Source organism: Camelina sativa, chromosome 5, assembly GCF_030686135.1.
Source record: "Camelina sativa cultivar CO46 ecotype springtype chromosome 5, ASM3068613v1".
NCBI lineage: Eukaryota > Viridiplantae > Streptophyta > Magnoliopsida > Brassicales > Brassicaceae > Camelina > Camelina sativa.
In genome coordinates, this window is record NC_141884.1 from 10,692,061 (window position 1) to 10,718,427 (window position 26,367).

At 35.9% G+C, this 26,367-nt stretch overlaps 6 protein-coding genes and 3 pseudogenes across 11 annotated transcripts; 6 read left to right on the forward strand and 3 right to left on the reverse strand.

The window, feature by feature from the left end:
• Nucleotides 1-59: 59 nt before the first annotated feature.
• LOC104789109 (F-box protein At3g28330-like) lies at nucleotides 60-1,502 on the forward strand. The gene has a single exon (XM_010514852.1). It carries the CDS (start codon nucleotides 60-62, stop codon nucleotides 1,500-1,502), a length of 1,443 nt encoding a protein of 480 aa, XP_010513154.1.
• Nucleotides 1,503-2,168: 666 nt separating this feature from the next.
• LOC104789110 (exportin-2 pseudogene) lies at nucleotides 2,169-4,157 on the forward strand (annotated as a pseudogene).
• Nucleotides 4,158-4,955: 798 nt separating this feature from the next.
• LOC104789112 (putative cysteine-rich repeat secretory protein 10 pseudogene) lies at nucleotides 4,956-6,179 on the forward strand (annotated as a pseudogene).
• An 86-nt stretch (nucleotides 6,180-6,265) lies between these two features.
• Nucleotides 6,266-7,547, reverse strand: LOC104786462 (small ribosomal subunit protein uS3y-like; annotated as a pseudogene). Its single transcript, XR_015598053.1, has 4 exons — nucleotides 7,497-7,547; nucleotides 7,240-7,398; nucleotides 6,743-6,935; nucleotides 6,266-6,659 (listed from the first exon to the last, which is right to left on the reverse strand). The product of XR_015598053.1 is annotated as a small ribosomal subunit protein uS3y-like (transcript).
• Nucleotides 7,548-8,750: 1,203 nt separating this feature from the next.
• LOC104786464 (putative glutathione peroxidase 2) lies at nucleotides 8,751-10,456 on the forward strand. The gene is made up of 6 exons (XM_010511885.2): nucleotides 8,751-9,059; nucleotides 9,262-9,338; nucleotides 9,476-9,537; nucleotides 9,625-9,743; nucleotides 9,986-10,153; nucleotides 10,233-10,456. Exons 1-6 carry the CDS (start codon nucleotides 9,015-9,017, stop codon nucleotides 10,269-10,271), a joined length of 510 nt encoding a protein of 169 aa, XP_010510187.1. The 5' UTR covers nucleotides 8,751-9,014; the 3' UTR covers nucleotides 10,272-10,456.
• A 13-nt stretch (nucleotides 10,457-10,469) lies between these two features.
• On the reverse strand, nucleotides 10,470-12,053 carry LOC104786463 (uncharacterized). 3 transcript variants are annotated; one of them, XR_015556660.1, is made up of 4 exons: nucleotides 11,364-12,053; nucleotides 11,059-11,268; nucleotides 10,783-10,848; nucleotides 10,470-10,564 (listed from the first exon to the last, which is right to left on the reverse strand). XR_015556660.1 is itself a non-coding variant. In XM_087449869.1 (2 exons), the coding sequence occupies exons 1-2, from the start codon at nucleotides 11,902-11,904 to the stop codon at nucleotides 11,189-11,191; spliced, it is 621 nt and encodes a 206-aa protein (XP_087305995.1). In that variant the 5' UTR covers nucleotides 11,905-12,053; the 3' UTR covers nucleotides 10,940-11,188. The 3 variants fall into 3 exon arrangements, 1 of the variants encoding a protein (XP_087305995.1); XR_015556659.1 differs by having other exon boundaries at nucleotides 10,470-10,688; XM_087449869.1 differs by lacking the exons at nucleotides 10,470-10,564; nucleotides 10,783-10,848 and having other exon boundaries at nucleotides 10,940-11,268.
• A 3,337-nt stretch (nucleotides 12,054-15,390) lies between these two features.
• Nucleotides 15,391-17,101, forward strand: LOC104786465 (GDSL esterase/lipase At2g31550-like). Its single transcript, XM_010511886.2, has 3 exons — nucleotides 15,391-16,245; nucleotides 16,364-16,619; nucleotides 16,727-17,101. The coding sequence occupies exons 1-3, from the start codon at nucleotides 15,616-15,618 to the stop codon at nucleotides 16,918-16,920; spliced, it is 1,080 nt and encodes a 359-aa protein (XP_010510188.2). The 5' UTR covers nucleotides 15,391-15,615; the 3' UTR covers nucleotides 16,921-17,101.
• Nucleotides 17,102-17,549: 448 nt separating this feature from the next.
• On the reverse strand, nucleotides 17,550-21,068 carry LOC104786466 (preprotein translocase subunit SCY2, chloroplastic). 3 transcript variants are annotated; one of them, XR_015556661.1, is made up of 13 exons: nucleotides 20,929-21,062; nucleotides 20,164-20,643; nucleotides 19,985-20,073; nucleotides 19,803-19,882; nucleotides 19,583-19,672; nucleotides 19,414-19,505; nucleotides 19,189-19,272; nucleotides 18,890-19,031; nucleotides 18,616-18,727; nucleotides 18,397-18,526; nucleotides 18,188-18,311; nucleotides 17,993-18,099; nucleotides 17,550-17,902 (listed from the first exon to the last, which is right to left on the reverse strand). XR_015556661.1 is itself a non-coding variant. In XM_087449871.1 (13 exons), exons 4-13 carry the CDS (start codon nucleotides 19,828-19,830, stop codon nucleotides 17,813-17,815), a joined length of 1,032 nt encoding a protein of 343 aa, XP_087305997.1. In that variant the 5' UTR covers nucleotides 19,831-19,882; nucleotides 19,985-20,073; nucleotides 20,164-20,643; nucleotides 20,929-21,068; the 3' UTR covers nucleotides 17,550-17,812. The 3 variants fall into 3 exon arrangements, 2 of the variants coding, with proteins under 2 accessions (XP_087305997.1, XP_010510189.1); XM_087449871.1 differs by having other exon boundaries at nucleotides 18,616-18,732; nucleotides 19,775-19,882; nucleotides 20,929-21,068; XM_010511887.3 differs by having other exon boundaries at nucleotides 18,616-18,732.
• Nucleotides 21,007-26,363, forward strand: LOC104786468 (putative E3 ubiquitin-protein ligase ARI7). Its single transcript, XM_010511888.3, has 15 exons — nucleotides 21,007-21,692; nucleotides 22,470-22,594; nucleotides 22,804-22,909; nucleotides 23,002-23,092; nucleotides 23,370-23,542; nucleotides 23,928-24,032; nucleotides 24,131-24,219; nucleotides 24,339-24,446; nucleotides 24,553-24,643; nucleotides 24,744-24,833; nucleotides 24,911-24,958; nucleotides 25,063-25,134; nucleotides 25,231-25,330; nucleotides 25,403-25,529; nucleotides 25,774-26,363. The coding sequence occupies exons 1-15, from the start codon at nucleotides 21,522-21,524 to the stop codon at nucleotides 25,964-25,966; spliced, it is 1,689 nt and encodes a 562-aa protein (XP_010510190.1). The 5' UTR covers nucleotides 21,007-21,521; the 3' UTR covers nucleotides 25,967-26,363.
• The last annotated feature ends 4 nt before the right edge of the window (nucleotides 26,364-26,367 follow it).

Here is a 26,367-nt window from a genome sequence, read left to right on the forward strand (position 1 = left end):
TCTTTTTTTGTTGTTTTTGGTGTCAGTGGTCTTTGAACGCCCACGGTTATCTATTTGTCATGGTGGCCACCTCTGCTTACTCGCTTGATCCTAATGTTGGGATTGCTGGAATGAATTCGGAACAAAACTCTAGCATAATGAAGGTTAAACCAAACTCCCCCGCCGAGATAAATGGGACCAAAAGGCAGAAGACGAATAGGAAGGAGACAAGTATTGATCTTCCGGAGGACTTAGTAATAATCATAATGGCAAGACTGCCGCCGAAAAGTGTCGTTAGGTTCAAGTTGGTGTGTAGAGAATGGAATTTGCTCACGGAATCTGCATTCTTCCGCGATCTCTACCATAGCAACTTCAGTTCAACCTCTTCTTCTAATTGGTATATCTTTCACGGAGATCACGAATCCCCAAACTCTAGTTTGGAGGAGTTGAAACTCGATGAGTCATCATCGCATGGTGATTCTTCTTTTGCAAGCTTTTTGACTCGAAACAAGAAGAAGATCAAAGAGATTAGGGTTGTGGCTTGCACTGATGGATTGGTTTTGCTGCGTCTCGAGGATGAGGAGGACATGATGGTACGTTACTACATTGGCAATCCCGTGCTACCACAATGGGTTCAACTCCCTCCTCCTTCTCCTTCTCCTTATGTGCCAAACCCATTCCGATATGGTTTCAGCGATACGGGACTTGTGACGACGCGAATGCACAATGGTGCCCTCTTAGGTTACAAGGTGGTTCGATTACATAGCGAAGCACTCAAGTCCGGCTTTTCTCGAACATGGAGTTTTGAGATCTATTCATCCACTACGGGGGAATGGAGTGTCAAACAAGTTTCTTGTCCTGGGAACGGTGTTTCTATGCGCAGCATATCCAATCCCGTGTCTTTGAATGGGAAACTTCACTGGCCTGATGGCTCCCGCCGTATAATTGTCCATGATTTCTTCTCTCATGATGATCAAGTTCGAGCCGTATGCCTACCCACCAGGATGCAAGGCACTATGTGGGATATATATGAGACCCGATGCTATAAAGTTTTTTGCCCCTCTCCATGTGGTAAGATGATCTGCACCACCTCGCAAGGATATTTTGTGCTTGTTGATGTTGGATTGATAGAAGAGGTCGAGACCTATAACGTTAGGGTTTGGAGGCTCAAGTGTGACTCGTGGAACTGGGAAAAGGCATGGGAAATCAACATGGCATGTCTAGGGCTTGCCCGTAACTGTGTTCCAATGGCAATCAACTATTTTGATATCGACATCATCTACCTATGGGACTTAGACCGCAAATGTTTCCTCGCTTGTAATCTTCGGGCAAATACAAAATCTTACGGAGCTCGTAAAGATGGTGTCTACAAGGTGTTCACTGGTTTTTTTTTCGGAATTAAAGAGGATGGTGTCGTCTACGATGAAGATACTATATGCTTCGAGGCATCTCCGTGCCTTTTGCAATATGTACCGTCTTGGCAAGTTGTACCTACATATATAGGAAGTAGAAACCAAGGATGATATTGAATCTAATTTGATATTATTGGTTAATTAGAAGAGTTTGGGTAGTGCCGGAGTTTGATATTATTGGTTAAGACGTAGTAGCATGGTGCTTTTTATATTACGCTAGTTTATGTTCCATTCAGTTGTCTAGCTAATTTAGTAACATTTGTTTAGCCTACGCGAGAGACGATAGTGCCTTTAGCATCACGAAACACAATTACAATACGCATCATCGATTAAATTATTCCATCGCATTACAAAACGAGGTTTATATATATATATATATATTTGATGTAACATCTATAGTCTTTGTTGTAACACGATTTGGGATTACAAACATAGAGTTTCAGATTGTTAAATTTGTGATACAAAAACATTATGAAAGCTAACCAAAGTGGAATGTGATTAAGTGATTAACATTCGCGCAAGACCCATCATTTTATCCCCAATTCGATTTTGACTTTTGATCGCTCTTAAACTAAATGGGCTATTCAACTCAGGCCCATCAAACCACACAATCAGTCTCGGGTCTTGCCACACCCGTTAACCCGACTGGATCTATTTATTATTCTTCTTCGTTTGAAAAAGATAAATTTCATTGTTTCCCTCTTCTCTCCATTCTTGATTTCATCTTAAAGATAGAGAGAGAAACAACTCAAGAACAATTCAAGAAAGATAAGAAACATGGAAGAGTTCGAGAACCTCGCAAGTTATCTTCTCTCAACTCTCTCTTCTGATCCAGAGGTTCGTCGATCAGCTGAGAAACTCCTATCAGATGCTTCGGGTGTGCCTGGGTACGGCTTAAACCTTCTCCGGGTCATAGCTACTGAATCGCTCAACGAGCACGCCCGTCATGCTGGTTCCATTTTCTTCAAAAACTATCTCCGGTGGCTCGATGGGTTAGCATCACCGATCTCAGATTCTGATAAAGAGCAAGCCATGATCGCCATTGTATCTCTTATGGAGTCTCCTCTATCTTCTCGGATCAAGATACAGCTGAATGAAGCCGCCACAATTGTCATTGGCAACAGTGATTGCCTCAAATCGTGGCCAACGTTTATTCCCTGTCTCATCTCCCAAGTTCATAAGGCGGCAGAGGCCCAAGATTATGCATCCGTAAATGTATTTCTTGGCACCGCTGATTCGATTTTTAGAAGGTTTAGGCACGATGAGATGATGAACGAGGATGAGCTTCTTAGATTGAAGTATTGTCATGAAAAGTTTTATGATCAGCTTATTCAGTTGTTCAAGAAAACTAATTCATTGATTAAGACTTTGTCTTCCCCCACAGTGATAGTGGTGCTGATTGAATCCCTAAGATTGTGCTGCTGCGTTTTCTTCTCGTTCAACTTTAGGGTTTTGCCAGCGGTTTTCACGGAACACATGAAAGATATTCTCACACAGTTTCACAATTACTTGTCATCACCTCGTCTCGTTTTGGGAATATGCATAGACGATCTTCTTGTTGAAACAGTGGCTAACATCAACCTTTTAATGGAGAAACACGAAAGGCAACACTTTGCAGGGTATGTATCTTATTTTGGGAGAACCATCCTGACACTAGTAGCAAATTTGTCAACTTCTCCTATTAGTGAGGATGAACTTGTTACTGGTGGTATGAGGTTTGTGACTAGCGTGAGCAGAAGCGGACACCATGTCATGCTTTCAGAAGATAATGTCATCAAAGATATATGCAGAGTAATTGTGATTCCAAATATGATTCTGACCACTGAAGATGAAAGAATTTTCGAAAGGAACTACATGGAGTTCATCCACAGAGACCTAGATGCAAGTGGCAGTAGAAGAAGAATAGCTTCAGAACTTTTGAATGGGCTTGCATCAAACTACGAAATGCAGGTACATGGAGTTGTTGTGCATGAGTTACAGAAGATCCATAGTTGCTTTTCAGAAAATCCGACTGCACGGTGGAGAAGTAAGGTTTGCCTCATTGACTTGGTTATTGCTCTGGATAATGATGTGCTCAGGTTAGCCTTTCAGAGAATCATTCTCTCTGATTTGCTAGAGCACATAAGTTCTGAACCGATGCTCATGGCAGGGTCCTTGAAGTTTTTAGCCATGTATGCTGGTCATGTACGAAAGCCAATTGGCATTAAACTGTTTGAGATCCTGACTCAATTGCTTCAAGAAAAGTCCAATGTTGTTCACTCATATGCAGCTAGATGCATAGAGAAGCTCGTACTAGTGAAGGAGGAAAATGGAGAGAGTAGGTACCTCGCTGGTGATTTTCATGCTGAATTAATAATCACCAACTTGTTTGCGGCATTGAAACTTGCAGGGTCAGAAGAGAATCACTATGTCATGAAGTGCATAATGCTGGTCCTTGGTGTTTCTGAAATCAGTACGGAGTCTACTGGAAGTTATATACTGGCTTTAACCTCTATGCTCACAGAAGTCTTCTGCAGAAGTTCTAAAAACCCGTTGTTCAAAGAGTTTGTTTTCGAGTCCATCTCCGTGCTTCTTCAAAGGGTGATTGAAGAAACTGTAGCTTATACACCTGCATTTGAGGAGTTCCTCTTCCCAACACTGAAGATGATCATCGACAAGGAAATCACAGAATCCATGACCTATGCACATAAGCTGATAAATCAGCTTTTGCTGTTAAATAGACCAACTCTAAGCTACTGGATTCGACTATGGCAACAGTCTACATAGAAGACTATCTGATGAGATCTCTGTTTAAGGGAAACATAAAATCTATGTCTCTTCGATCCCTTAGTATCTTGGTTACTTTTATATCTGTTTCTATAACTGGGTTGACTTACTCTCCTTATGACCTTAAACTTTGTATGTGTAATGTCTTTGTGATGGTATGTTAATCACAGTTGGACACTTTGATATGGTGAAAATTGAAAAATACGGCTTTTACAAAAGAGTCACTAATTAGTCTCTGTGCAAATAGAGTCGAGTGTAGCAAAGCTAAACAACATATGCTCTCAGTATAAAGCATTATAAAGGATGATTGTTACTACTTGTATAGATTTTCGACTGTTGTTCTTCAGCTTCTGTATCATTCACAACACATCGACAACCTTGTATAGCATCTATGACTCGCTTATCATCAATTCTAAACATGTAAGTCCCTGCACCCTATATATCACATAAGAAATTCTTTTGTTTTTCCTCAGATATTGATTAACTTATCGGCATCCAAGATTTATACTACCAACGGAATGCTATGTAAGAATATTGCTCTCGAATAGGAAGCTAACATTTATATGGTAAATAAAGGTACAAGTTAATCCGACTAATTGTTCCATTACTGTTTAATGAATCTTCCATCTAGCACCAAACTGTAGAAAGTTTGTAAAGTCAAACAATACCTACCACCATTGAATTGTAGATAAGACGTTCTCTGTTTTTCAGCTATAGACGGTCTAACAAGTTCTCCCGTGTATTCACTCATCTGCACAAAAACAGCGATCATCATGAGCGACACTTTCCAAAGATGAAATGATGTACCAGTTCAAGTTTAGTAAGCATCATTCAATCATCTGCTAAGATGTATTGTTTATCTTAGCAGAATTTCAAATACATCTTAGCAGAATTTCAAAGGAACTGTACTATCTAAGATAGTCTATCATCTTTAAAGATTTACTGATAACTAAAGAAGAGTGAATGCTCACCAAATGCTATAATCTCTTCCTGTATGTGTTTAAGTACCATAAACCAAATGGTACGGTAAAATTACCTACTACAGGACAAAGATCTCAACACAGACTCACAAATATAGAAATGCAAAATATCTAACACTAGATATATCTTCTTCCTCTTTATCAATCTCTATCTTAGCCGTGGTGGCCTTGCAACTCCATTTTATCCACAGTGTTTTGTCCCTAAACCAGACCAATTCCTATCTGCAACACATATGCATCAAAGGAGAAGGGACATACAATCAGGAGAGTTCATATGAGAGCCAACTCAAACGTCACCTCGACTATTCGATTAACAATTATCTAGACTACGGTTTCATCCACGGTGTAGGTGGTGAGGGTCCTAATACCTTCTACATAAAGGCTCAGTGTCGGGGCGATGCCTCTGAATCTGAGTGCCGTTCTTGCCTCGTTACCGCCTTCTCTGGGGTAACGTCATTTCAATATAATCTATTAGCCTGTCACACTTCAGTTGGTATATATACAGTACAAACAGACAATGGTTCTTGATTCTATTGTAAAATATGTGACAGATTCTTAGGAAATGTCCGAACAACAAAGGGAGAATCATATGGTACGACAACTGTTTTCTCTACATTTCTACGGTCTATACCTATCAGAAGATCGATTACAAGCACTATTTGTATTTGCACAATGCTAAAGATGTGAGCGGCGGCAATACAAAGTTGTTCAACAAGAACACGAGGGCTCTCCTATATAAGCTGAAGGAGAAAGCAATTCGTAAAGAACAGAAGCCCTATACAAGAGACTACTTGTATGCGACTGCCGAGGAAAGTCTAGGGACGATGAAATTGTACGGAATGATGCAGTGTACACAAGACTTATCGGTTAAAAACTGCAGTGTGTGTTTAGATTCGGTTATAGCGAAGCTTCCCAAATGCTGCAACGGTAAACAAGGAGGAAGAGTTTTGAATCCTAGTTGTACTTTTAGGTTCGAGCTTTACCCTTTTGTAAGAACATAAACGACTATATAATGAGAGCTCCAAATACTGAGTTTTCTTGATATGTTCGAATAAACGTTTTGCGCAAATAAATTAATTTACCCTTTGAATTTTTTTGTATAACACACCATATTTGAGGCTAACATAATTTTGGAACTCAAAACATTTCAAACTCCAGAAAACTTGACACAAGTTTGGAAACAACATGAGAAAAAACTTGTCTGCTTCGAGGATATAAGAGATGCGATTAGTGACTGTCAAAAGAGGCATAAAAGTTGTAACAAAAAGATCAAAATCCCATGGAGTAATAGTAAAAAAAGTCTTCTCTAGGCCACTGGAGGAACCATCGCAGGGTAATCTACGGCTGTGAGTGGAGCCTCTGGCAGAAGAGCAGATGGGGCAGCAACCTGAGCAGGTGCATAGTGGGCATCGTCTTCTTTAGGAGCATGAATGATCACAACATCAGGCAATGGTGTCTTTGGTCCATTAATGCCCTTAGGGTCCCAATCAAGCATAACCTTAACCTTGATTCCCAACACACCCTGCACATGCGGGTTTAACCAGACTTAGATTGGACACATTGCTGAATCACTTATTCACTTTAGAACTTGGGAAAGAAACTTACCTGTCTAAGCAGAACATGTCTAACTGCAGAGTCAATGTATTCCTTAGTTGGTTGACCAGATGAAACCATGTAACCATCCTTGAACTTCATCGACTTAGCACGTGCAGGTGCAGCACGGAGCTTTCCACTCACGATGACCTCGCATCCCTTAGCTCCACTCTCCATAACAAATCTCAAAACACCATAACAGGCCCTGTACAAGAAAATAACCATTGCAGTCTATTAACATCTTGGGGATGAGAAGTTCAAGAGTGAAACAAGAGATGCCAACACTTGGGAGATGGGACCTAGAGAGAAGATCGAAATACACAAGTACCATAAAGCGAGTGCATTTTAAGATACCACACAGAGAAATACATATACAGTTATATACTATACATTTCAACTATTAGGTTAGGTAAAATGCATACAAGACCAAGTAAGCTAAACAAAATCAATAGCTCAAAAACAGTCTCAATTACTATGTCTAATCAAAACATACAAGAGAAATGTCGTACCTACGAACAGCAAGACCACCGGGAAGTTTGTAACGTAGAGACTCAGCCTGAGCAATAGCACAGAGACCTCTGTTGTTAACCTTTTCAGCATAAAGCTCAACACTGTCTTGAGGAAACTTGAACCCTTTTCTGAACAAGTGATGTCAATTCCCTTCTCACCTTTTAAAACCCAAACAACATTTCCCACTTTGATATCAGATCTCAAAACAGACTCACAAATCGAAAATGCAATAAAGATCAATCAACAAACAACATACCGAGAACGTTCTGAGTACGGGTAGCTCTGATGATAATATCTCAGTCCTCATTGGAGTAACCCTAACCTCAACACCAGAGTAATCATCCTCTGCAAGCTCTCACTTCATTCAATTCAGCGTAGAGCACACCAACTCGAGTAACGGATCGGAAACTTTAAAAAAAAAAAAAAAAAAAAAAAGAGAACCAATTCCGGCCGGTTTAGATGTAATCCGGTTATTCGAAATTTAATAGCAGCAACAAAACCGAATAGATTGACCCGATGGAACCATACAAAACATTAAATTCACACCATACCTGTGCACCGACCAACTGCTAAACTTCTCTTGCGTTGCGTAAAAGTAACTTTATCCTCGTCTCAATTTTTCTTTTTTAATTCAGTAAATAAAGACAATTATTATAAATAATTTATTTTCTATAATGATGTTGTATACTAGTAATTCAATTTAAATGCCTGATCAGGTCGGTCCAAACTTGATGAGACCTAGCTAGAGACTGAAATTTTCAAGCTGGTGGTTAGATTTTGAAAAATTGTTTTTGTTCTTATTCCATTTTAAAACCAGACTCCTCTATATACCTTGTAAGAAATGTTAATATTGTGATTGTGATGAGTAGAACAAAGTACAACAGAACAAAACTATTTATTTATGTTTGTGCCAGATTGATTTGATTTATATTGTCTAGCTATCAATTTGTCTCATTGATAATATCAACAGAAAAATTTATTGAATCCGTAGTAAATATATAACCAAAAAAAAAAAAAAAAAAAAAAAAAAAATTGGTCTCAAGTCTAAAAAAAAAAAAAAATTATCTTGGTTAAATGGAAAAGAAAAAATCCAATGATATTTCAATGTTAGATGACAAAAACTAAATTTTAGATATATTCCTAATTGCTTGACAAAAAAAAAAAGATATATTCCTAATTAAAACAAGTTATAATTGAGAAAAAAAATCAGATCAAATTGTTGATACGATAATTGAGAATGAATCCAATTACAGATATTGTTTACCATTAACAATCGCTGATTGTAAATGAAAGTCAAAACTTGTAATGGTCATTTTGGGAAAATTTGAATGGTGCGATTTGATCATTTTTCATGAGATTTATTTCCAACTTCGCTAATATTAAATAAATTTCTCTTGAGAAAATTAAAATAGATTTGACATTTCTTATTTTAATTTTATACAATATCTCGGCCGACATAATAAAAAGAAAATAATAAATATATATATGATCATGTACCTATTAATCAAATAATCGAAAATGAAAGTAATAATAAATAAGATTGGTAAGCAATCAATATTGGAAAGTCGTGGATGCTTACCCCACCGTTCGTCACAAGAGATGATTCGTCATTTAAAGCATCTGATCCTATCAACCAATATATAAACAAAAAAATAAATTTTAATATATCTTCTCTTCTTTCTTCAAAACTTAAAAAAAAAAAAAAAAAAAAAAAAAAAAAAAAAAAAAAAACTCAGAAAGAGAGAAAGAGAGGACCAAGGACGACTCTGCAAATATGGCTGATGAATCTCCAAAGTCCATCTACGACTTCACCGTCAAGGTTTTTTCTCTCTTCATGTTTTTTTAGTTATTTGGTTTTATGTTTAATCTTAGATTAATCAGTTCATGTAAACAAACACAAGAACATCTTGTTTTGATCCTATATACGGTAGCAGAATTTTCTATGTTCGATTCTATCTCAAGCAGGATTATGTGTGTTGTATGAAAAGATTTATGTCTGTGTGTGTTCTTGAACGTGGCAGGACATCGGAGGTAACGATGTGAGTTTGGACCAATACAAAGGCAAAACTCTTCTGATTGTAAATGTTGCTTCCAAATGGTAAAAACTTATTTTTCACTTGGTTAAAATTCACTTTGGTTTGCCTAGTTTTTTTTGTTTACCTTAATAAGCATTTTAGTCAATCATAATATAACAGATTTGCTTGACGTCAAAACTAAATTTTCTTATAACCGCAGTGGTCTGACAGATGCGAACTACAAGGAACTGAATGTTCTGTACGAGAAATACAAGGATCAAGGTCTGTGATTTATATATACTCTCTCCCACGCAATTAAACCTGGTTATACTTAGGATTTTAATTGTGATTATAATTAAATAAAAATAGGGTTGGAGATATTGGCATTCCCGTGTAACCAGTTCTTAGGACAAGAACCAGGGAACAATGAAGAGATCCAACAAACTGTTTGCACCAGGTTCAAAGCTGAATTCCCCATCTTTGACAAGGTAAAAACTTATCTACGTACGGCCTTGAATCAAACTCCATTGAGTTTGAACCTGAATTGTGTTCACTAAGTTTTTAAGTTAATCTTTGCAACACAGCAGAAGTAATAGGTGTTGAATATATTTAGAACAAATATTTTTTTATGTCGTGCGTTGTTGTACACACTTCACCTATTGCTATAATTAGTGTTTTACTTTTTGTTACATTATCGGAGTTTGTGTAATGAATGTTGACGCATATGTAGGTGGATGTGAACGGGAAGAACACGGCGCCGTTATACAAATACTTGAAAGCAGAGAAAGGAGGTTTGCTCATTGACGCCATCAAATGGAACTTCACCAAGTTCTTGGTTTCTCCTGACGGCAAGGTCTCACAGAGATATTCTCCCAGAACCTCTCCTCTTCAATTCGAGGTACATACCACCCCGGCTCTCTCCTAAACCGAAATCTATATATCCATCCTAATGACGGTTTGTTTTTGGACTTATGCAGAAAGACATCCAAACTCTGTTGGGACAGGCTTCTTCTTGATCATCCGGAAGAAGTTTCAAGAACTCTCGTTTCGTCCAAGAAATCATCAATATTGCAAATTTATTCTCTCTCATGAATCTGTCATTTACGTTCTAGATAACTGATGTTTTCAATGTCATTTATCATGTGACTCTCGTTTAAAGATCAAACTTAAAAAAGTTTTAGTAATAAATCAAATTGGGCCATAAGACAGTTGTATACGTAACAAAGAACACGTGAAAGATTTCTCCTTATCGTACACGACACGTTGAGCGTGTTCACAACTTATGACCACAAAAGTTTCTGATTCTTTCCTAGCCACGGGAAAAAAGATAAGAATCACACGTTAAAAAAAAAAAGAAAAAAAAAACATCATACAAAGGTCATGTGCTTTCTTTGATTGACATCTTGTGATTGAAGCAATGTCATCATATAAGCCTAATTACCAATGACACAAAAAAACAAAGACAGATCAAGATCATGAAAACATACAAAAAGTTAAAACTCTCTCAACAGTTAGATCATGAGTTACCTCAGCCAAAAGCAGAGTTCTATAAAAATACAGTTGGAGATTTGATTGTGTCTCTATATCTCATCACTGCATATATGAACACAAGAACCTTAACTTCAGATGTCAGATGTTAAAATAACCACATTGCACTCAAAACAAAACATTCAAGGGGAGATTGTAGAGGCAAAATAATTTGAACTTTTTATTCATTGACACATTTATTTAAAATTCATTAAAATCATTAACACTAAGGATACAATTAATACACATAAACATAGAATTAAAGTCATGGCAAACCAGTTTATCCATAGACCCATTTGCAGGTCTATTCTCAGCTAACAAAGGCAGAGACTTCATTCTTGCAAAGAAGGTCTTTTCTCTAGTTCAACCAATCTGTTTCAGACAAGAAGAGATGACCGATTCTTGTTCAGCTGCACAACCGTACGGTGCAAGCTACAGTTTGTGCCCAGTATTTGAGTCTAGCTTTTACATCTTCTGGATCATCACCTGATATATTAAAAAAATGGCTACAAAATTAATTAAATGTTCTTCCCAATCACCTGTGAATCGACATAAATTCTAATAAAGATTAAGAGAGTTACCAGGGCTAGAGATCTTCCAATTTGCAATTGGAGTAGTCGTGGTCGGTGGTGGCGGCGAATCCTCTTCTTCCGACGAGCTGTGGTGGTTTTGTTTATCATCTAAGAACTTTTGGCTCATGGAGTAACAAAGCTCTAACGCAGGCAGAGTGTTGCAAAGCTCAGGGATCTCATCGTAGCTAAAACCAAACCCTAGATCTAAACAACCTTTAAGCTCCTCAAGATCATCATCCGTCAAACTCTTGGCTCTCGTCAAATCATCTTGATCATCCAAGGCGTATCCCTCAAGCAACACTTGGCTCTTCTTCTTTTCAAGCTTCTTCCTACTCTCGCCGGTGAAATAGCCTCCTCCTCCTCCTCCTCCTCTGCCACCAGAGTTTCCAATTGCGGCCCACGCTTCTTGGATTCCCCCGTCGTCTTCGTGGTGTTCTGGTAAGAGTACTGTGTTCGATGTAGCATCATGAACAGCATTTAGTTTGTTTTCTTGGAGAGAGTGTTGCGTCCTCCATGGATCTGATGATTGGAAGTGATGAGTACAAGCCATTCTTGTGTGTTTTGTTATCGTAATTGAATGGTGGTGATGTGAGGAGAGATTGATTTATATAAAGAGATGGTTTCTTGAAAAAGCGGCGACGTCGAAGCATCAATTATTGTATATGCCATCTTTTGTGGGGGCCATGCAAAACAAAACGAACCAATGATTCATATGAAAATGTGTGTTCAAGAAACATCTATATATTAGTTACCTATTTACATTATTCCTGAAAATTTTTAAAAGTATTATTACACATATTGCGTTATTGGCTTAGGCATCTACTTAAAAAGTTGAAAAATATTATTTAATTAACATCAGATTATTATTCTTTTAAAAATCAATAACTAATACTCCCTCTGTTTCACAAAGAGTGTCATTTTGACACATTTCACACAAATTAAGAAAAGTTTGAATTATACTTATTTGCCCCTATTTATTAAGTGATTAATGATCAAAATTCAATGAAAATAGCTTTGGGTTTAGGGGTAAAAAAGAAAATTTAGCATTAAAACACTCATTGGAAATGTAAAATGACATTCTTTGTGAAACAAGAAATTTTCTCCAGAATGACACTCTTTGTGAAACAGAGGGAGTAAAATGTTATTATTATATATGTACTTTAATTAGTTGATTATCATTCGACTTTATTAAAAAGCAATGAAGTGAATAAATTCGATTTAGTTAGCAAAAGAAAAAATGATTGTAGAAACACGTTTTAAGGAAACGTGTCGGATTCGAAATTTCGAAGATACCGAGAAGCTATCAATTGTCAAAAGACGCATAGAAATTGAAACAAAATCACATCTCTGGTTTTCATATATATATGGCACGTTGAGCACGGATCTTTCCACTCAGCATTTGTTAGGTACAAGATATGATACAAAATGTCATGATACCATGAACGTAAAAACACTTAGTGGGATTTGTATTCAGTATTCACCATGCATGCCTTAGCTCCAATCTCCATAATAAATCTCACAAGTCAAAACACCTAGCAAACACTATACAACATAAGATCATTGCATATTAATATCAAGCTCCGACTGGGGAGATGAGAGCATCAACATCATGTGAAAAAAGAATATATATATATATATATATATATATATATATATATATATATATAAGAACTTCATGTGACCGTCACCACAGTCAGATAAGGGTCCCCATGAAAGAAAAAATCACAATGAGTAATGATGTCATGAACAGGCGGAACATGATCCATATACGAAGGGAGAGACTCGCCGGAGAAATGATGACATATATATAGAGTTATAGACCTCATATTGTTCACCTTTTCTATCACTGTCTTGAAGAAATCCGAATGTTTTCTAAACATGTAACGAAAGTCATGCAATATAGACTATATAGTCTCTATACCCTTGGCCAAAAGATGTAAAACAATAGTGTGTGCTACTCTCATTGCTTCATATTGCGTGTTGTTGATAAAAATAAATTATTTAGGAAAAGTGTCCCTTGGTTAAATTATTAACTTGTGTAATCTGAGTTGGTTTTTTTTTTCATTTTCTTTTTGTTAATGGAACGAGATCTCATCATTATTTTCACAAAATCTCATCATTAAAACCAAAAAAGTCTACACAAAATTAATATTTATTTAGGAAAAAAATTCAAAGAAAGTATCCATTTGTTACTGATCATTTTAAAGAAAAGTAAACTCACAAAAGCCTGCAAGGAAGGTTCAATAAACTAATAATCACCTTATAAAACCTTGACTAGGTTTGGATCCGCACGTACGTGTACGTGCGGGATAATTTTTGCATATTTTTAAAATAAATTAGAAAATTTTCACGTAAACCTCTACTCATATCTGCATGAGTGATATATATAAGAAAAAATTAAGATATAATTTAGATAAATGATATTACGTGTAAATTATTCTAAACTAATCCAAACATTTACAACTGTTTGTTTAAGGGTGTTAAATCAAATCTGGATTTCGTTTCAGTTTTATTTAATTCACGTATTTAACCTAGATGTATATATTTTGGAATGAGATACTCGTCTGGTTCTGTATGTGTCCCATAACCGTTCTCTTTTAAATAATTACATGTTCGATTATATTTATTATAATAGATTTATACCGAATATCCGTATTCTCTGTTGATAAATTTAATTTTTATTAACTTTAAATATTTTTTGGTATAACATACATAATTATTTGAATGCATAGCAGTTTGATATTTGGTTTAGTTTCACTTATGAATATACCCTCACAAAATTCTCATAACTTGATCATTATGTAATTAATTTGAACGATTTCCTAAAATATAATAAATTTGTTGTTTAATCTTCTTCTTAATATGTAAATTCAGTCAATTTGGAAAAATGGATATTTGATATTCCTTTTTAACCCTTAAGTGTATTCTCCAATTAATAGTATAGATTTGCTTCAATTATTGAATGAAATATTCCTTAGTTATACTAATGACAATTTAATGTAAATCCCTTATATATTGAATGATCATCGATTCTTTCACCATTAAAGCTTTACAAAATTATTAGAAAGGTAAAATTATTAATATTTTTGAAGATATTATTTTAAATATATATTTTTTACATCTCATAATATAGTTATATTATGATATTACAATACATAGTAAAATTAATTTGATTTCAAAAATATGTAAGAGATAATATTTATCAATTTTTGAATAATATTTATAGGAGCAAAATATTGTGTGTATAGATAAATTGAATATCAATGGCAGTTGAAAAAAAAAATATAAATATAGCAGTGGGCCAGTGGCAGTTTTGTGTAATTTTATGGAATACTAAGGATGAATAATAAATTGGGTATGGAGCTCTCTGGCGACGACACGTCAGATTTTTCTTCAAAATGTTTCTCTTTTAATATATAGGGGATTGGAAGAGCATATGAAGAAGTTTTTTTAATTTTATCATCCAATCAACATTTATTAGGAGAGCATATAAGGAAGTATTTAGAAGCTGCAGATGCTCTCATATGCTCTTTTTCTGTATGCTCTCATTTGAAGCATTTTCCAAGCATTTAACTCTAAAATATTAATATATATTAAGATAATTTTAAATAATTAATTATTTTGTAAAAATAGAAAATTATGATTTCATAAAAGATAAATTTATTTGTTATAACATAATATATATGAGAAACTACTTAATGTTATTATTTGAAACAATATTATAATTTATTTAATACATTAAAATATTAATGTGGATATTTTATAATATATATTATTGTATTATTTTAGTTTAATGTGTTATATTATATATATTTTAAAAAGTTATTGAAATTAAAAATGTAAATATAGATATAAACTTTTATTAAAAAATTATAATATATATTAATTATTTGTAATTAATGTGTTACATTATAAATATATATAATTAAAATTTATTAAATTACACATTTATATATTTATAACAATTTATAAAATTCATTAAATGTAAAATATATTTTTAAAAAATTATATAGCAACGAGTGATAATTAATTTTTTAATTAATATCATATATTAAATATAAATATAATATCTAATACTCCATTGCTATACCAATCAACTAAATGTGTTATCAGAGCATACAACTTATCCACCTTAATGCTTATGCTGCATAATGCTAATGCTCTAGTATATGTTGTTCCAATCAAGGCCTAAATAGCATCACCAAACAACACCTTTCTTCAAATCCACTAAAAACAAAAACAAAAGAAAAACTTCAATAAAATGTCAACTTCTAAAACCATAATCTTCACTCTCTTCATCGTAACAACACTACATGCATCCTGCAATGCAGCTGCAAACGCTACAACGAAACCTCTCTTCCCAGCGATTCTAATCTTTGGCGATTCAACCGTCGACACAGGAAACAACAACTACCCTATACAAACAATCTTCAGAGCTAAACATGTTCCTTACGGCATTGATCTTCCAGGCAGCACACCGACCGGAAGATTCTCAAACGGAAAACTCATGTCAGACATACTCGCAACCAAACTCAACATCAAACAATTTATTCCTCCTTTCTTACAACCAAATCTCTCTGACCAAGACATTCTAACCGGAGTGTGTTTCGCATCAGCCGGTGCCGGTTACGATGACCGAACAAGTGTCACGACACAAGCCATCTCTGTCTTGGAACAACCAAATATGTTCAAGAGTTACATTGTTCGCCTCAAAGGTATCGTGGGAGACAAGAAAGCTATGGAGATCATAAACAATGCTTTCGTGCTTGTGAGTGCAGGGCCTAACGATTTCATCTTGAACTATTACGATTTTCTCTCGAGGCATCTCGAGTATCCTCTCATTTCTGATTACCAAGACTTTATTCTTAAGAGGCTTGAAAATTTCGTGCAGGTAACGTCTAATATATTCCCTCATATACAGTATTATTTACCACAATTAGGGTTTTGGAACAGACTTTAAACTTTGTTTGTGATAAATTGTCTTTCTAATCTCTCTGGTTAATGTGCAGGAACTTTACAGTCTAGGTTGCCGTAATATAATGGTTGGAGGTCTACCGCCAATAGGGTGTTTACCGATCCAAATGACTGCTAAAGTCAACCTTTTTAGATCCTGTTTGGAACAAGAGAACAGCGACTCTATTTTATACAATCAGAAACTTCAGAAGCTCTTGCCCCAGATCGAAGCATCTCTTACCGGAAGCAAAATCCTTTACGCCAATATCTATGACCCAGTGATGGATATGATCCAAAACCCCGGCAAATTCGGTAACATATATAAATATATTTCTTGTGCCGCAAGTTATCCATTCTATGGAAAACATATATTTAACACTAGTGATTAATATTATTCGTGTGTGTGGAATTTATAACAGGGTTTAAAGAGACGAAGAGAGGATGTTGTGGAACAGGGTTCTTGGAGATGAGCTTCATGTGTAATGCTTTATCTCCGACGTGTGGGAATCGGTCGGAGTTTTTGTTCTTTGACTCGATTCATCCATCGGAAGCTACCTGCAATATCATAGGCAATATTCTGGATCGTCAGATTCGTGGGAGGTTCCAGGCTTAAGTCAATGTTATATATTTCTTAATTGCGACAATCTGTGGACTTTGTTCATTAATCAAATATATAAATTATAGCCAAATCTGTCGCAACTAAATTTAGTTGACTTTCACTTGTTGACAAACAAAGAAAATCAGTTGAGTTAAATTATAAGATTCTTGGCTAAAATCTGTCAAATTGATCTTAACTAAGAGTATTTGCCGACAGTTTTATGTCGGTTCGATTTTGTAGAATCTGACCACATTTCTCATTAACTGAAGGATGCGAAATAATTTACATAAAAATTTAGTCAAACTAGGCTTTGGTCGATCTATCTCACAACAAAACTAATACCAAAATACAACCAAAATGTAACACTTAAGCTTTTTTCCTAAAAGATCCCACAAGAAGGGAAGTACAAAATCTAATAACATTGGTTAAGATTAAAGAACTCTTCAAAATCTCTACTTCGAAATGTGTCTGCAAAAGACGTTGTTGAGATTTCTACTTCCATTCCAAACATACAAACAATCATGTGGACCATGGTCTTAATATTGCCAATATGATCAAGTTGAGTAACCAATTTTATTTCATTTTGTAGTTTTCGCATATTAGTAGAAATTAACAAAGAAAAAAACTAACTGAAAGTTGAACAATTTATGTCAAAAACTTCGAGTCTAATCTTGTCCACTCTGAGCTTACATATGTTTGAATGGAGTTTGACTAGTTTTCTGCATAAACCTTTCCGGAAAGATAGACACTTGGCACTTGTGCCTCTGTATCTTCTAAGATTATGATGGTAATGTGCTTAGGTTCTTAATACAAATCATCTAATTCCTACATCTAAACAAAAGAGAAACAGAAACTCTAAACCCACAATAATATAACTATATAATCTCTTCTGTTTCTTGAATCTTCATTATACCCCATATCTCTTCAACGCTTTGCTTAAACTCGGCATTACATTGTAGGCATGGTAAGATCTTCTAAGTTCAATAATGGAACCAACCTGAACACAAACAATAGAGATTATCAACACAACTGAATCAGTATTGTTGTTAAGCTGAATCATATAGAGAAATGTGGATCGAACTCTTACAATTATCAAAACCGATGTAAATCCGATAGAAAAGCCTTGATTGATGCTGCGTAGATAGTGGTCAAGTACACTAGAAGCTGTTGCCAAAAAGCTCAACAGAAGACCACCTGAATTAAACCAAACCAACTGGTTTTTAAGAGATTATACTTACACTATGCATGCAATAAGTCTCTAAAACAGAACAACTTCACTTACCCCAAAACCTAGTTGATGCTTGTATCTTCGTTAGGTACTCAATGGTGGCTTTCCCAGGCTTTATGTTGGGTATTCTCGCTCCCATTTTGTTTAAATAATCGGCTATTTCCTTTGGCAAGTTGGCCTATATAATACCATAAAAAAAACAATGTTTAATGTTCACTGGAAGATTGAAATATATATTGAAAAAAGGGTAATTTACTACTCACGATGTCAAAGATGTTGAAGAGAAAGACGAAAAACGCATATATCGAGTAATAGACCCAAGGCGGTGCTCCAACATTGCTTTCAGGGTTTAATATCTCCTTCATGTTTAACAAGAACGGTGAACCCAGAATACTAAAAACATAAATGACCTCATTAGACAGCCTTAGATGGTAACAACAACACAAAGATGCAAGAACCTAATGGATCTGTGAGGGATTTACCTTGCAAGTATGCTGGGGAATGCCAAGAGATATGTGGTTGTGAGGACAGGCTGCATTCCTGCTGGGTTAATGTTAAAAGGTATGTACGGCTCCACCTCGGTTATTGGAGAACCTTCTCTGCCCAATTGGCAAAACATAGCATAAAATCAAATATGAGCAAACCACACGTTGCATCCAAATGTATATTTAACCTAGTCTACTCCTAGCTATATGGCTAAAATTGCAATATACAAGAATCTTTTCTACAAAATACTGATGATGAGCTATATATTACCTCGAAGCAGAAGCAAGTTTAAAACCATAATATTGTAGTTTTATCTTCCTGCAGCCCTCAGTAACAACAACAGCGAACATAGTTACTACCGTGAAAATGCCCAGCAAGCCTAACAAGTAAGGCAACCAATTCGAGAAACTTCCTGTAAAAACCAAAAAAGAATGACTCTTCCTTGTTATAAATTTATTGAAAAGAGAGGGGAATGATAGATGCTTCCAGGAAATGTGGTAGAATACACGTCTAAGGTAAAGACTTAACCATAAGTTTAAGAAATGTGGAGTAAGACAAACCAAAGGTACCTGAGATTTGATTGAGCATCTTGTGTAAGGTCTCTGTGTAGCCAGTCAATATTCCCACACAAATAATTAGAGATGACCCATGACCTGTAAAATGCATAGAAACAGGTTATGAGCAAGTTACACCAATTACTCAATTTTAGTATCACTATAATTGATGTGTCTGACCTTTGATCAATAAGCTACCAATGGTTATAGAGATAGATAGAGAAAGAGAGAATCACATACCAAATCCAGATTCTGATATTGTATCACACAGCCACGTCATCGTCATTGCACCACAGACTAGCAGAGATGCTGTCATCATTACATGCTTGACCCTGAATAAGCATGCATTCTTACTTTAGCATCATCATCTGTGGCAAAATGGATGATAGAACTATCTTAATTAACTTACTGGGAAGTGGCTGCAAAAACTGAATACTGAAGAGAAGTGTAAGCCACCACTAACGCTTCCACTATAGCAAAGAAAAAGGAAAGCCACCATCTAAAAAACAGACGAAATGACAATTTAGTAACTCTGATTAATGAAGCAAAAAAAGTCAGAAGAGCTAAAACAAAGTAATTGCATGTTAAGAATTCATCTCACGGCTTGAGAGGTAAGAAACTAAACACACATATAACTCTTGATCTTCTCGTGACCATCTAAGCCTTCCTTTCGCAGCTTCACCAAGGATGGAAGAATGTGACAAAGCACCTGGTGTTTCATGATCACTTTATCATCAATCATAATCTTAATATATAAAGAATCCACAGATTCAGGCAAAAAAAAAACATCAGATCAAAGAGAGATCTTAACCTGCATAATAATGGATGCTATTATTTGTGGACTGAGCCCAAGCTGGAAGAGTGAAAGCTTGATCTCTGCTCCAAACTCACCCAGTTCCTCTATCAAAAAAACATAAAACGTTAACTACAAACTTGGAAGTGTCATCAAAACAAGGGATAATAAAACTCAAACGGCATTGGAACACTCACCAACAGAGCCAGAGACGAAGCTAAGGTAATCTTGGGGTATCAATCTTCTGTCGAATCCAGGTAAAGGGATAAAATATCCAACACGGCTAAGAACAAGCAATAGAGCTGTTACGAACAACCTCCTCCTTATCTCGCTCTTAAAGAACCTTTCTGCTGCAGTATTGAGAACTGAACTAATGCGAACAAAATCAAGAAACCTATTTCTAAAAGACTTTGGCCTATTATTATTATCCTCTAGTGTTTTGGAGACACTGTCCTGTGAATCCTGAGGAATAATCTCTACATCCAAAGCATCAGTACCGCTGCTAATGGATTCGTTTCTGAGCTTATCTGAATAATTTACAGAAAAACTCTTCCTTTGTTTTACAAGGAGATGTCTTCTGTTCATCTGCATAACATGGCTCTCTCTCGTGCTTGACAAATTCATGGTAAGACATTTTCTTGATTGAAAAGGTTGATGATAACACAAAACTGGGTCTCCTGCAAAAAACATCAAAGCAATTGTTTTTGTTGATTTGAGAAAGTTTAAGACAAAATTGAGCAAATTTGCAGGGTTAAAGAGAACTACTAAATCCAAAGAGGATAGTATCAGTTTAAAAGTAACGAACTTTATAGCCATAGGAGAAAACCCAAGTTATGAAATTAGGGTTTCCATCAACGAGAATTTAACCATTTGTATTTGTATACCCACCGACGAGTCTAGGTAAGTAAGTAACAATCTTTTTGCTTTTTGATTCCGACTAGTCTAAGGTAAGTAAAACTTACGTTTAGAGAGGGAAGCATAGGAGGAGGGATGCGAAAGCGAGAATGGTCTAAGAAGAGGAACATGGAAGAAGCAAGCTTGAGAGGTGTTCATCGAGAGAGGATGAGAGAAAAATGCGGCGCAGAGCCTAACGAAGAACAACTTCGCCTTTCAATAGTGTTATACTCTCTTTAAAAATCCTCTTTTTTTTTTTTTTTTTTGGTATTCTACCATTCTTTCACCAATATGTAAAGTTATAATTTATTTTTTACACAATTTGTTGAGAGACAAGTTAGATTTTTTTTTGATGACCTTTTTAATGAAATGAAAATATATAAATAAATGTTGTAGAAGAGAGATAAGTCTACACTCTATTCCAGTAATCGTAAACCCAACCGATCCAGTCTCTTTAGATTCCTCTTCTTCTTCTCTCCATCAGACCACAAAATAAAAGTTTGATACTTTAGTCCTAATTTATTCATTCTCATCAATTTTGCTTCTTCCCCTGTTCATTACTTCCACCAGCGATTGGGGTTTCCGACAAAAACCCTAGATTTGTAGGAAGAGAGGGGTTTCGTCTTGTTTCCTGTAAATCTCGGTTTTTTAATTGCTGATCATGGATTCTGAAGAAGATATGCTCGATGCCCACGATATGGAGTCTGGTGAGGACGATTTCTACAGCGGTGGAACTGATGATTATAATGATAGTGATGATGGTGAACCCGATTACGGGTTTGTTGAGGAAGACGCTGATGATTCTGCTATGATCGCCTCTCATCGCTCTCAGGTGTGGATTGGTTCTTGAAACTAATTGCTTTTAGAACCTTGTGCATGTTTTATGACTTTTGTCTTCTGGCAAATGTTGAAATTTCGGAGCTTTTTATGATATAGTTTTCAATTTTTTATTTGGGAGATAAGAGTCTAATTGAGATTTTACTCTATGGCTTTCAAGTATGGGGTTTGTTGTCGGTTTGAGATTGTTTTTGTGTTTATCATTTACTTCTTATTTGTTAATAAGGTAGTGTTTAGCTAATCAAATGATAGTTTCTAGTGTTAGAGACCTTTGCATTTTTCGTGTCATGCATAGTCTTCTAAGTCATTGTAGGGATGAGGAAAGAAACTTAGTTTTGTTGATGGAATCGTATTGATATTGATGATTTTTTGGTGAATCTATGCGAGATTATGCGGAAAAGTATTGAAATTTTTACGGGAAATGCTGTGATTTTAGTTGAATTAAGGAGTTTTTGTTTTTTTATTTACCCTGCTTCCAAGCTCCTTGGTAATCCCTTTGTGTTTCCGTTCCCATTACTTCCACTGTACTTGGTATAAGCATAACTGCAATTGTTAGATATTTGGTAGTGTCCGTGGTAGTTGAAAGAGGAAACCGTTTTATAGTTTGTTGCTGATAACACACGCTTAATGTTGTGTTCCTAGTTGCTTCGGTAAATTGTTTATTTCACTCCTTGGATATAGCTTTTTCTCTCTCTGCTGTTTTAGTTCCATGTCTACTTTTGTTTTTCTGTGAACATTGACCCATTATAACTGAAATGTTACTTCTTTCCAGAAAAACTTTTGTGTTCTGAGGGAAGAAGATATTCGCAGGCACCAGATTGATAATATTGAACGAGTTTCCGTTGTCCTTTCGATAACTGAGGTCGAAGCGAGTATTCTGCTTCGTCACTTTCATTGGTAAACGCCTTTTATATTTACTCTTTTTATATTAACACCTATGTGTTTCTCATTCTTTTTATTTGTATATATCTGATTCCTTGTTTATCTCAATTTGTTTTGGGTGATAATATCAAATGGTCTCTGTAGCTTTTCTAGAATGTATATCCATGGTCATACTTGTGTGATTATTCTAGCTTTCTGATGCAATGAGAACCATTCCATTTCAGGAGTGTCGGTAGAGTTCATGATGAATGGTTTGCAGACGAAGAGAGAGTTCGAAAGACTGTTGGCATATTGGAGAGCCCTGTTGTTCAGCCAACTAATGACAGTGAAGTATGTTCTTTGACATTTGGATAATCTGAAGTGGTTTTACATGTTTCCTGTCTGACAATTTATGTCTCACTAACATGTGATGTTGTGTTTAGCTTACATGTGGAATTTGTTTTGATGCATACCCTCCTGAGAAAATCGCTTCAGTTTCTTGTGGCCATCCTTTCTGCACTACATGCTGGACAGGTCAGTTGTGTTAGTTTTTTTTTTTTTCATTAGCATCCTCAAGACTCTTGCATCATTAGTTCTTCAAGAATGGCAACCACTTCGTTTTTTCCTTGTATTTATCTGAGGTTAGATTTAGTTAATTGGATGTAGTTATAGCCAGGTAAATTCCTTCCAATCTAATTTTTAATTTCAAAAGCTCCCATCTTTGAGGTTTCTGAAAGCAACTTTTGTGCCCCACTTTCTACTACTATATTTGTTGAGTGGAACTTACGTTCTACCGTGTACACTTTTGCAGGTTATATCAGCACAACCATTAATGATGGCCCAGGATGTTTGATGCTAAGATGTCCTGACCCATCTTGCCTTGCTGCTGTTGGTCATGATATGGTTGACAAATTAGCGTCTGAAGAAGATAAGGAGAAGTACAATAGATATTTTCTTAGGTCTTATATTGAAGACAATAGAAAGGTAAACGCTCCCTAAAATTTTATATCACACACTGGTATTAATGTCGCAGGCTCTTTTATCGAGATATCACGTCATTCTTACTTGAAATGTTTCACGCTCCTTCCTATTTGTTTTATGATTGACACTATTTTCCGGCTAAGGAGTATTGGCTTCTGTCTGTTCATCCTGAAGTTTTTTGCGATCTCTATTTTTGTAGCATGTTACTAGTGTTGTTAGAAGATCCTTTTTTTTCATGATTACATAATTGTTTTAAGTATACTCGGATTACCTTCAATGTTTTTGTATTGAGCAAAGTAGCAAACTATATTAGTCTCTCTCCATATTTATTCTTATGATGCGATGTTTCTAATGCTTGTGTTGCTACTGCTTTGGTTATTTGGTTCAGATGAAGTGGTGTCCTGCCCCGGGATGTGATTTTGCGATTGATTTTGCAGCAGGGTCTGGAAATTATGATGTTTCCTGCTTGTGCTCGTTTAGCTTTTGCTGGAATGTAAGTTCCTGAGTTAAAGCCCACTGATTTTTTTTTTTCTCCTAATTATTTTAATGTTTTTGGTTGATCAATAGTGCTGTGGTAAATCTGAAATGTAGTGCACTGAAGAGGCTCACCGACCTGTGGATTGTAGCACAGTTTCAAAATGGATATTAAAGAACAGCGCTGAATCTGAAAATATGAACTGGTATCCACTCTATCTATGTCTTTCTTTTTTATTCGTGTTCCTGATCGCTGATCTTTGGCTTTTATAGAGACATATATCTTATCACCTCTGAATATCTATGTCTGCCTCCTTATTCTCAGGATACTTGCCAATTCAAAACCTTGTCCGAGATGTAAGCGGCCAATTGAAAAGAATCAGGGCTGTATGCACATGACATGTACACCGCCTTGTAAATATGAATTTTGTTGGTAATGTTTGAATCCCATTTCTAACTTCTTAGTTTGGTTGAAACTGTCTCTCTGCAATGTTGTATGTTCAATGTTAACAACGGTGTTTATATATTTAAACCTATAGGCTTTGTCTTGGTGCATGGATGGACCATGGGGAAAGAACTGGTGGTTTTTATGCTTGTAACCGTTATGAGGTGGCCAAGCAAGAAGGACAGGTAAGACCTCTGGTACTTATTTGATCTTTGGTGGTGTTTCTAATTAGTAATTTGCGCTAATGTTACTGAATATTGATATGGGTTCATCGTTGCCTGTTAGTATGATGAGACTGAAAGAAGGAGAGAGATGGCCAAAAATTCGCTAGAGAGATACACACATTATTATGAACGCTGGGCAAGCAATCAAACGGTATGAGCACACTTCTTATGGCTAAAGAGGTTTCTAGGTCTTCATTATTGATTTCTTTGTCTTGGGTTATTTGGCAGTCGAGGCAAAAGGCTATGGCGGATCTGCGGCAAGCGCAAACGCAGAATGTAAGACTTGTTATGTTCTCTATATCAATATATATTTCACAGATGAAGACTATATCTGTTTCTCATACTCTGTTATCTATATTGACTCATTTCAATTCTGCCAGCTTGAGAAGCTTAGTGATAGACAGTGCACACCAGAATCTCAGCTCAAATTCGTTTTAGAAGCTTGGCTTCAGGTTAGCAGACAGATAAAAGTGTTTAAAATAATAATAAAGTGAGACTTTTCCATAACATTTTTCTAAACAGCTTCTCATGTGATTTTACTGCTGCAGATCATCGAATGTAGGCGAGTCTTGAAATGGACATATGCATATGGATACTACTTACCTGATCATGAACATGCCAAACGACAATTTTTCGAGTATTTGCAAGGTCAGAACCCTCCGTTTAATTGTGCGTCTTTTTCTTCTTCAGAAGGAGCTTAAATTTTCTTCTATTGTTCAGGGGAAGCTGAGTCAGGTTTGGAGCGGCTCCATCAATGTGTAGAGAAGGACTTGGGTCAGTTTCTCAATGCGGAAGGCCCATCAAAAGATTTCAATGATTACCGGACAAAACTAGCTGGATTGACCAGGTTGGCGTTTTTGTCTTCATACATTTATCCTGTTGTTTGACAGAGAAGAAGAATGTGCTTCAGGCTATTAGGAATATAATTTTGTGGCCAAAACCTTAGCTAAATGACGTAAATCTAAACCAATCAAGCCATACATAATGTTAGCCTGCTAGGTTCTGTGGTAGTTTTCTGAAGTAGCTCTCTGTGACTTTCAGCATTTTGCGGAAAGCTAAACCCGTGCTTTTATATTTTTGTATTCTTACAGCGTGACGAAAAACTACTTTGAGAATTTGGTGAAAGCTCTGGAGAATGGTCTTGCTGATGTAGACTCACATGCGGCTTGCAGCAGCAAATCAACAAGCTCTAAATCAACAGGTTCCAGTAGCAAAACAAGAGGTAAAGGCAAAGGAAGTTCCAGAACTGGTGGATCCAGTAGAATCCCAGATGACAACTTATAAGTTATGATTCTCATGTCCTCACCAAGGTACCAAAACCCGAATTGGTCGTATGCACTTGGAGAATGCACACGATCAAAGAAAAACCCAAACTGCACGCACTGGAAGTCTAATTCTTCTCCTATGTGTGTGTGCAGGTTTGGATTGTAGGGTTTGTGATAAGTTTACTACTTATGTATAGTGTAAAAGAATATGCATGTGATTGTTGTCTCTACTACACACATTGTAAGAAGACTTCTGTTGCCGGCTGCGGCTATGGTAATCTCTGTAAAACCAAAATCCAGTGACCTCATGTGTCTGGGTTTGAAAGAAACAAAAAAAAGAGCAAATGGTACTTGCTTTGTGTTTGGCTTTACCTGACCATTTTATGTTTGTAATATTAAATTCAAGTTTCATCTCAGGAA

What these genes read in the sequence shown, in the direction of transcription:
- LOC104789109 (XM_010514852.1), top strand. Translation starts at nt 60, where the DNA reads ATGGTGGCCACCTCTGCTTACTCGCTTGATCCTAATGTTGGGATTGCT.
- LOC104786464 (XM_010511885.2), top strand. Translation starts at nt 9,015, where the DNA reads ATGGCTGATGAATCTCCAAAGTCCATCTACGACTTCACCGTCAAG. An exon ending in CGAGAAATACAAGGATCAAG is followed by an intron (nt 9,538 to 9,624) that starts GTCTGTGATTTA and finishes AAATAAAAATAG; the next exon opens with GGTTGGAGATATTGGCATTC. An exon ending in CCTCTCCTCTTCAATTCGAG is followed by an intron (nt 10,154 to 10,232) that starts GTACATACCACC and finishes GGACTTATGCAG; the next exon opens with AAAGACATCCAAACTCTGTT.
- LOC104786463 (XM_087449869.1), bottom strand. Translation starts at nt 11,904, where the DNA reads ATGGCTTGTACTCATCACTTCCAATCATCAGATCCATGGAGGACGCAA. An exon ending in TTGGAAGATCTCTAGCCCTG is followed by an intron (nt 11,269 to 11,363) that starts GTAACTCTCTTA and finishes TTAATATATCAG; the next exon opens with GTGATGATCCAGAAGATGTA.
- LOC104786465 (XM_010511886.2), top strand. Translation starts at nt 15,616, where the DNA reads ATGTCAACTTCTAAAACCATAATCTTCACTCTCTTCATCGTAACAACA. An exon ending in GGCTTGAAAATTTCGTGCAG is followed by an intron (nt 16,246 to 16,363) that starts GTAACGTCTAAT and finishes GTTAATGTGCAG; the next exon opens with GAACTTTACAGTCTAGGTTG. An exon ending in CCAAAACCCCGGCAAATTCG is followed by an intron (nt 16,620 to 16,726) that starts GTAACATATATA and finishes AATTTATAACAG; the next exon opens with GGTTTAAAGAGACGAAGAGA.
- LOC104786466 (XM_010511887.3), bottom strand. Translation starts at nt 21,019, where the DNA reads ATGAACACCTCTCAAGCTTGCTTCTTCCATGTTCCTCTTCTTAGACCA. An exon ending in AGCATCAACTAGGTTTTGGG is followed by an intron (nt 18,100 to 18,187) that starts GTAAGTGAAGTT and finishes GGTTTAATTCAG; the next exon opens with GTGGTCTTCTGTTGAGCTTT. An exon ending in TTACATCGGTTTTGATAATT is followed by an intron (nt 17,903 to 17,992) that starts GTAAGAGTTCGA and finishes GTTTGTGTTCAG; the next exon opens with GTTGGTTCCATTATTGAACT.
- LOC104786468 (XM_010511888.3), top strand. Translation starts at nt 21,522, where the DNA reads ATGGATTCTGAAGAAGATATGCTCGATGCCCACGATATGGAGTCTGGT. An exon ending in ATATTGAAGACAATAGAAAG is followed by an intron (nt 23,543 to 23,927) that starts GTAAACGCTCCC and finishes TATTTGGTTCAG; the next exon opens with ATGAAGTGGTGTCCTGCCCC. An exon ending in CGTTTAGCTTTTGCTGGAAT is followed by an intron (nt 24,033 to 24,130) that starts GTAAGTTCCTGA and finishes TCTGAAATGTAG; the next exon opens with TGCACTGAAGAGGCTCACCG.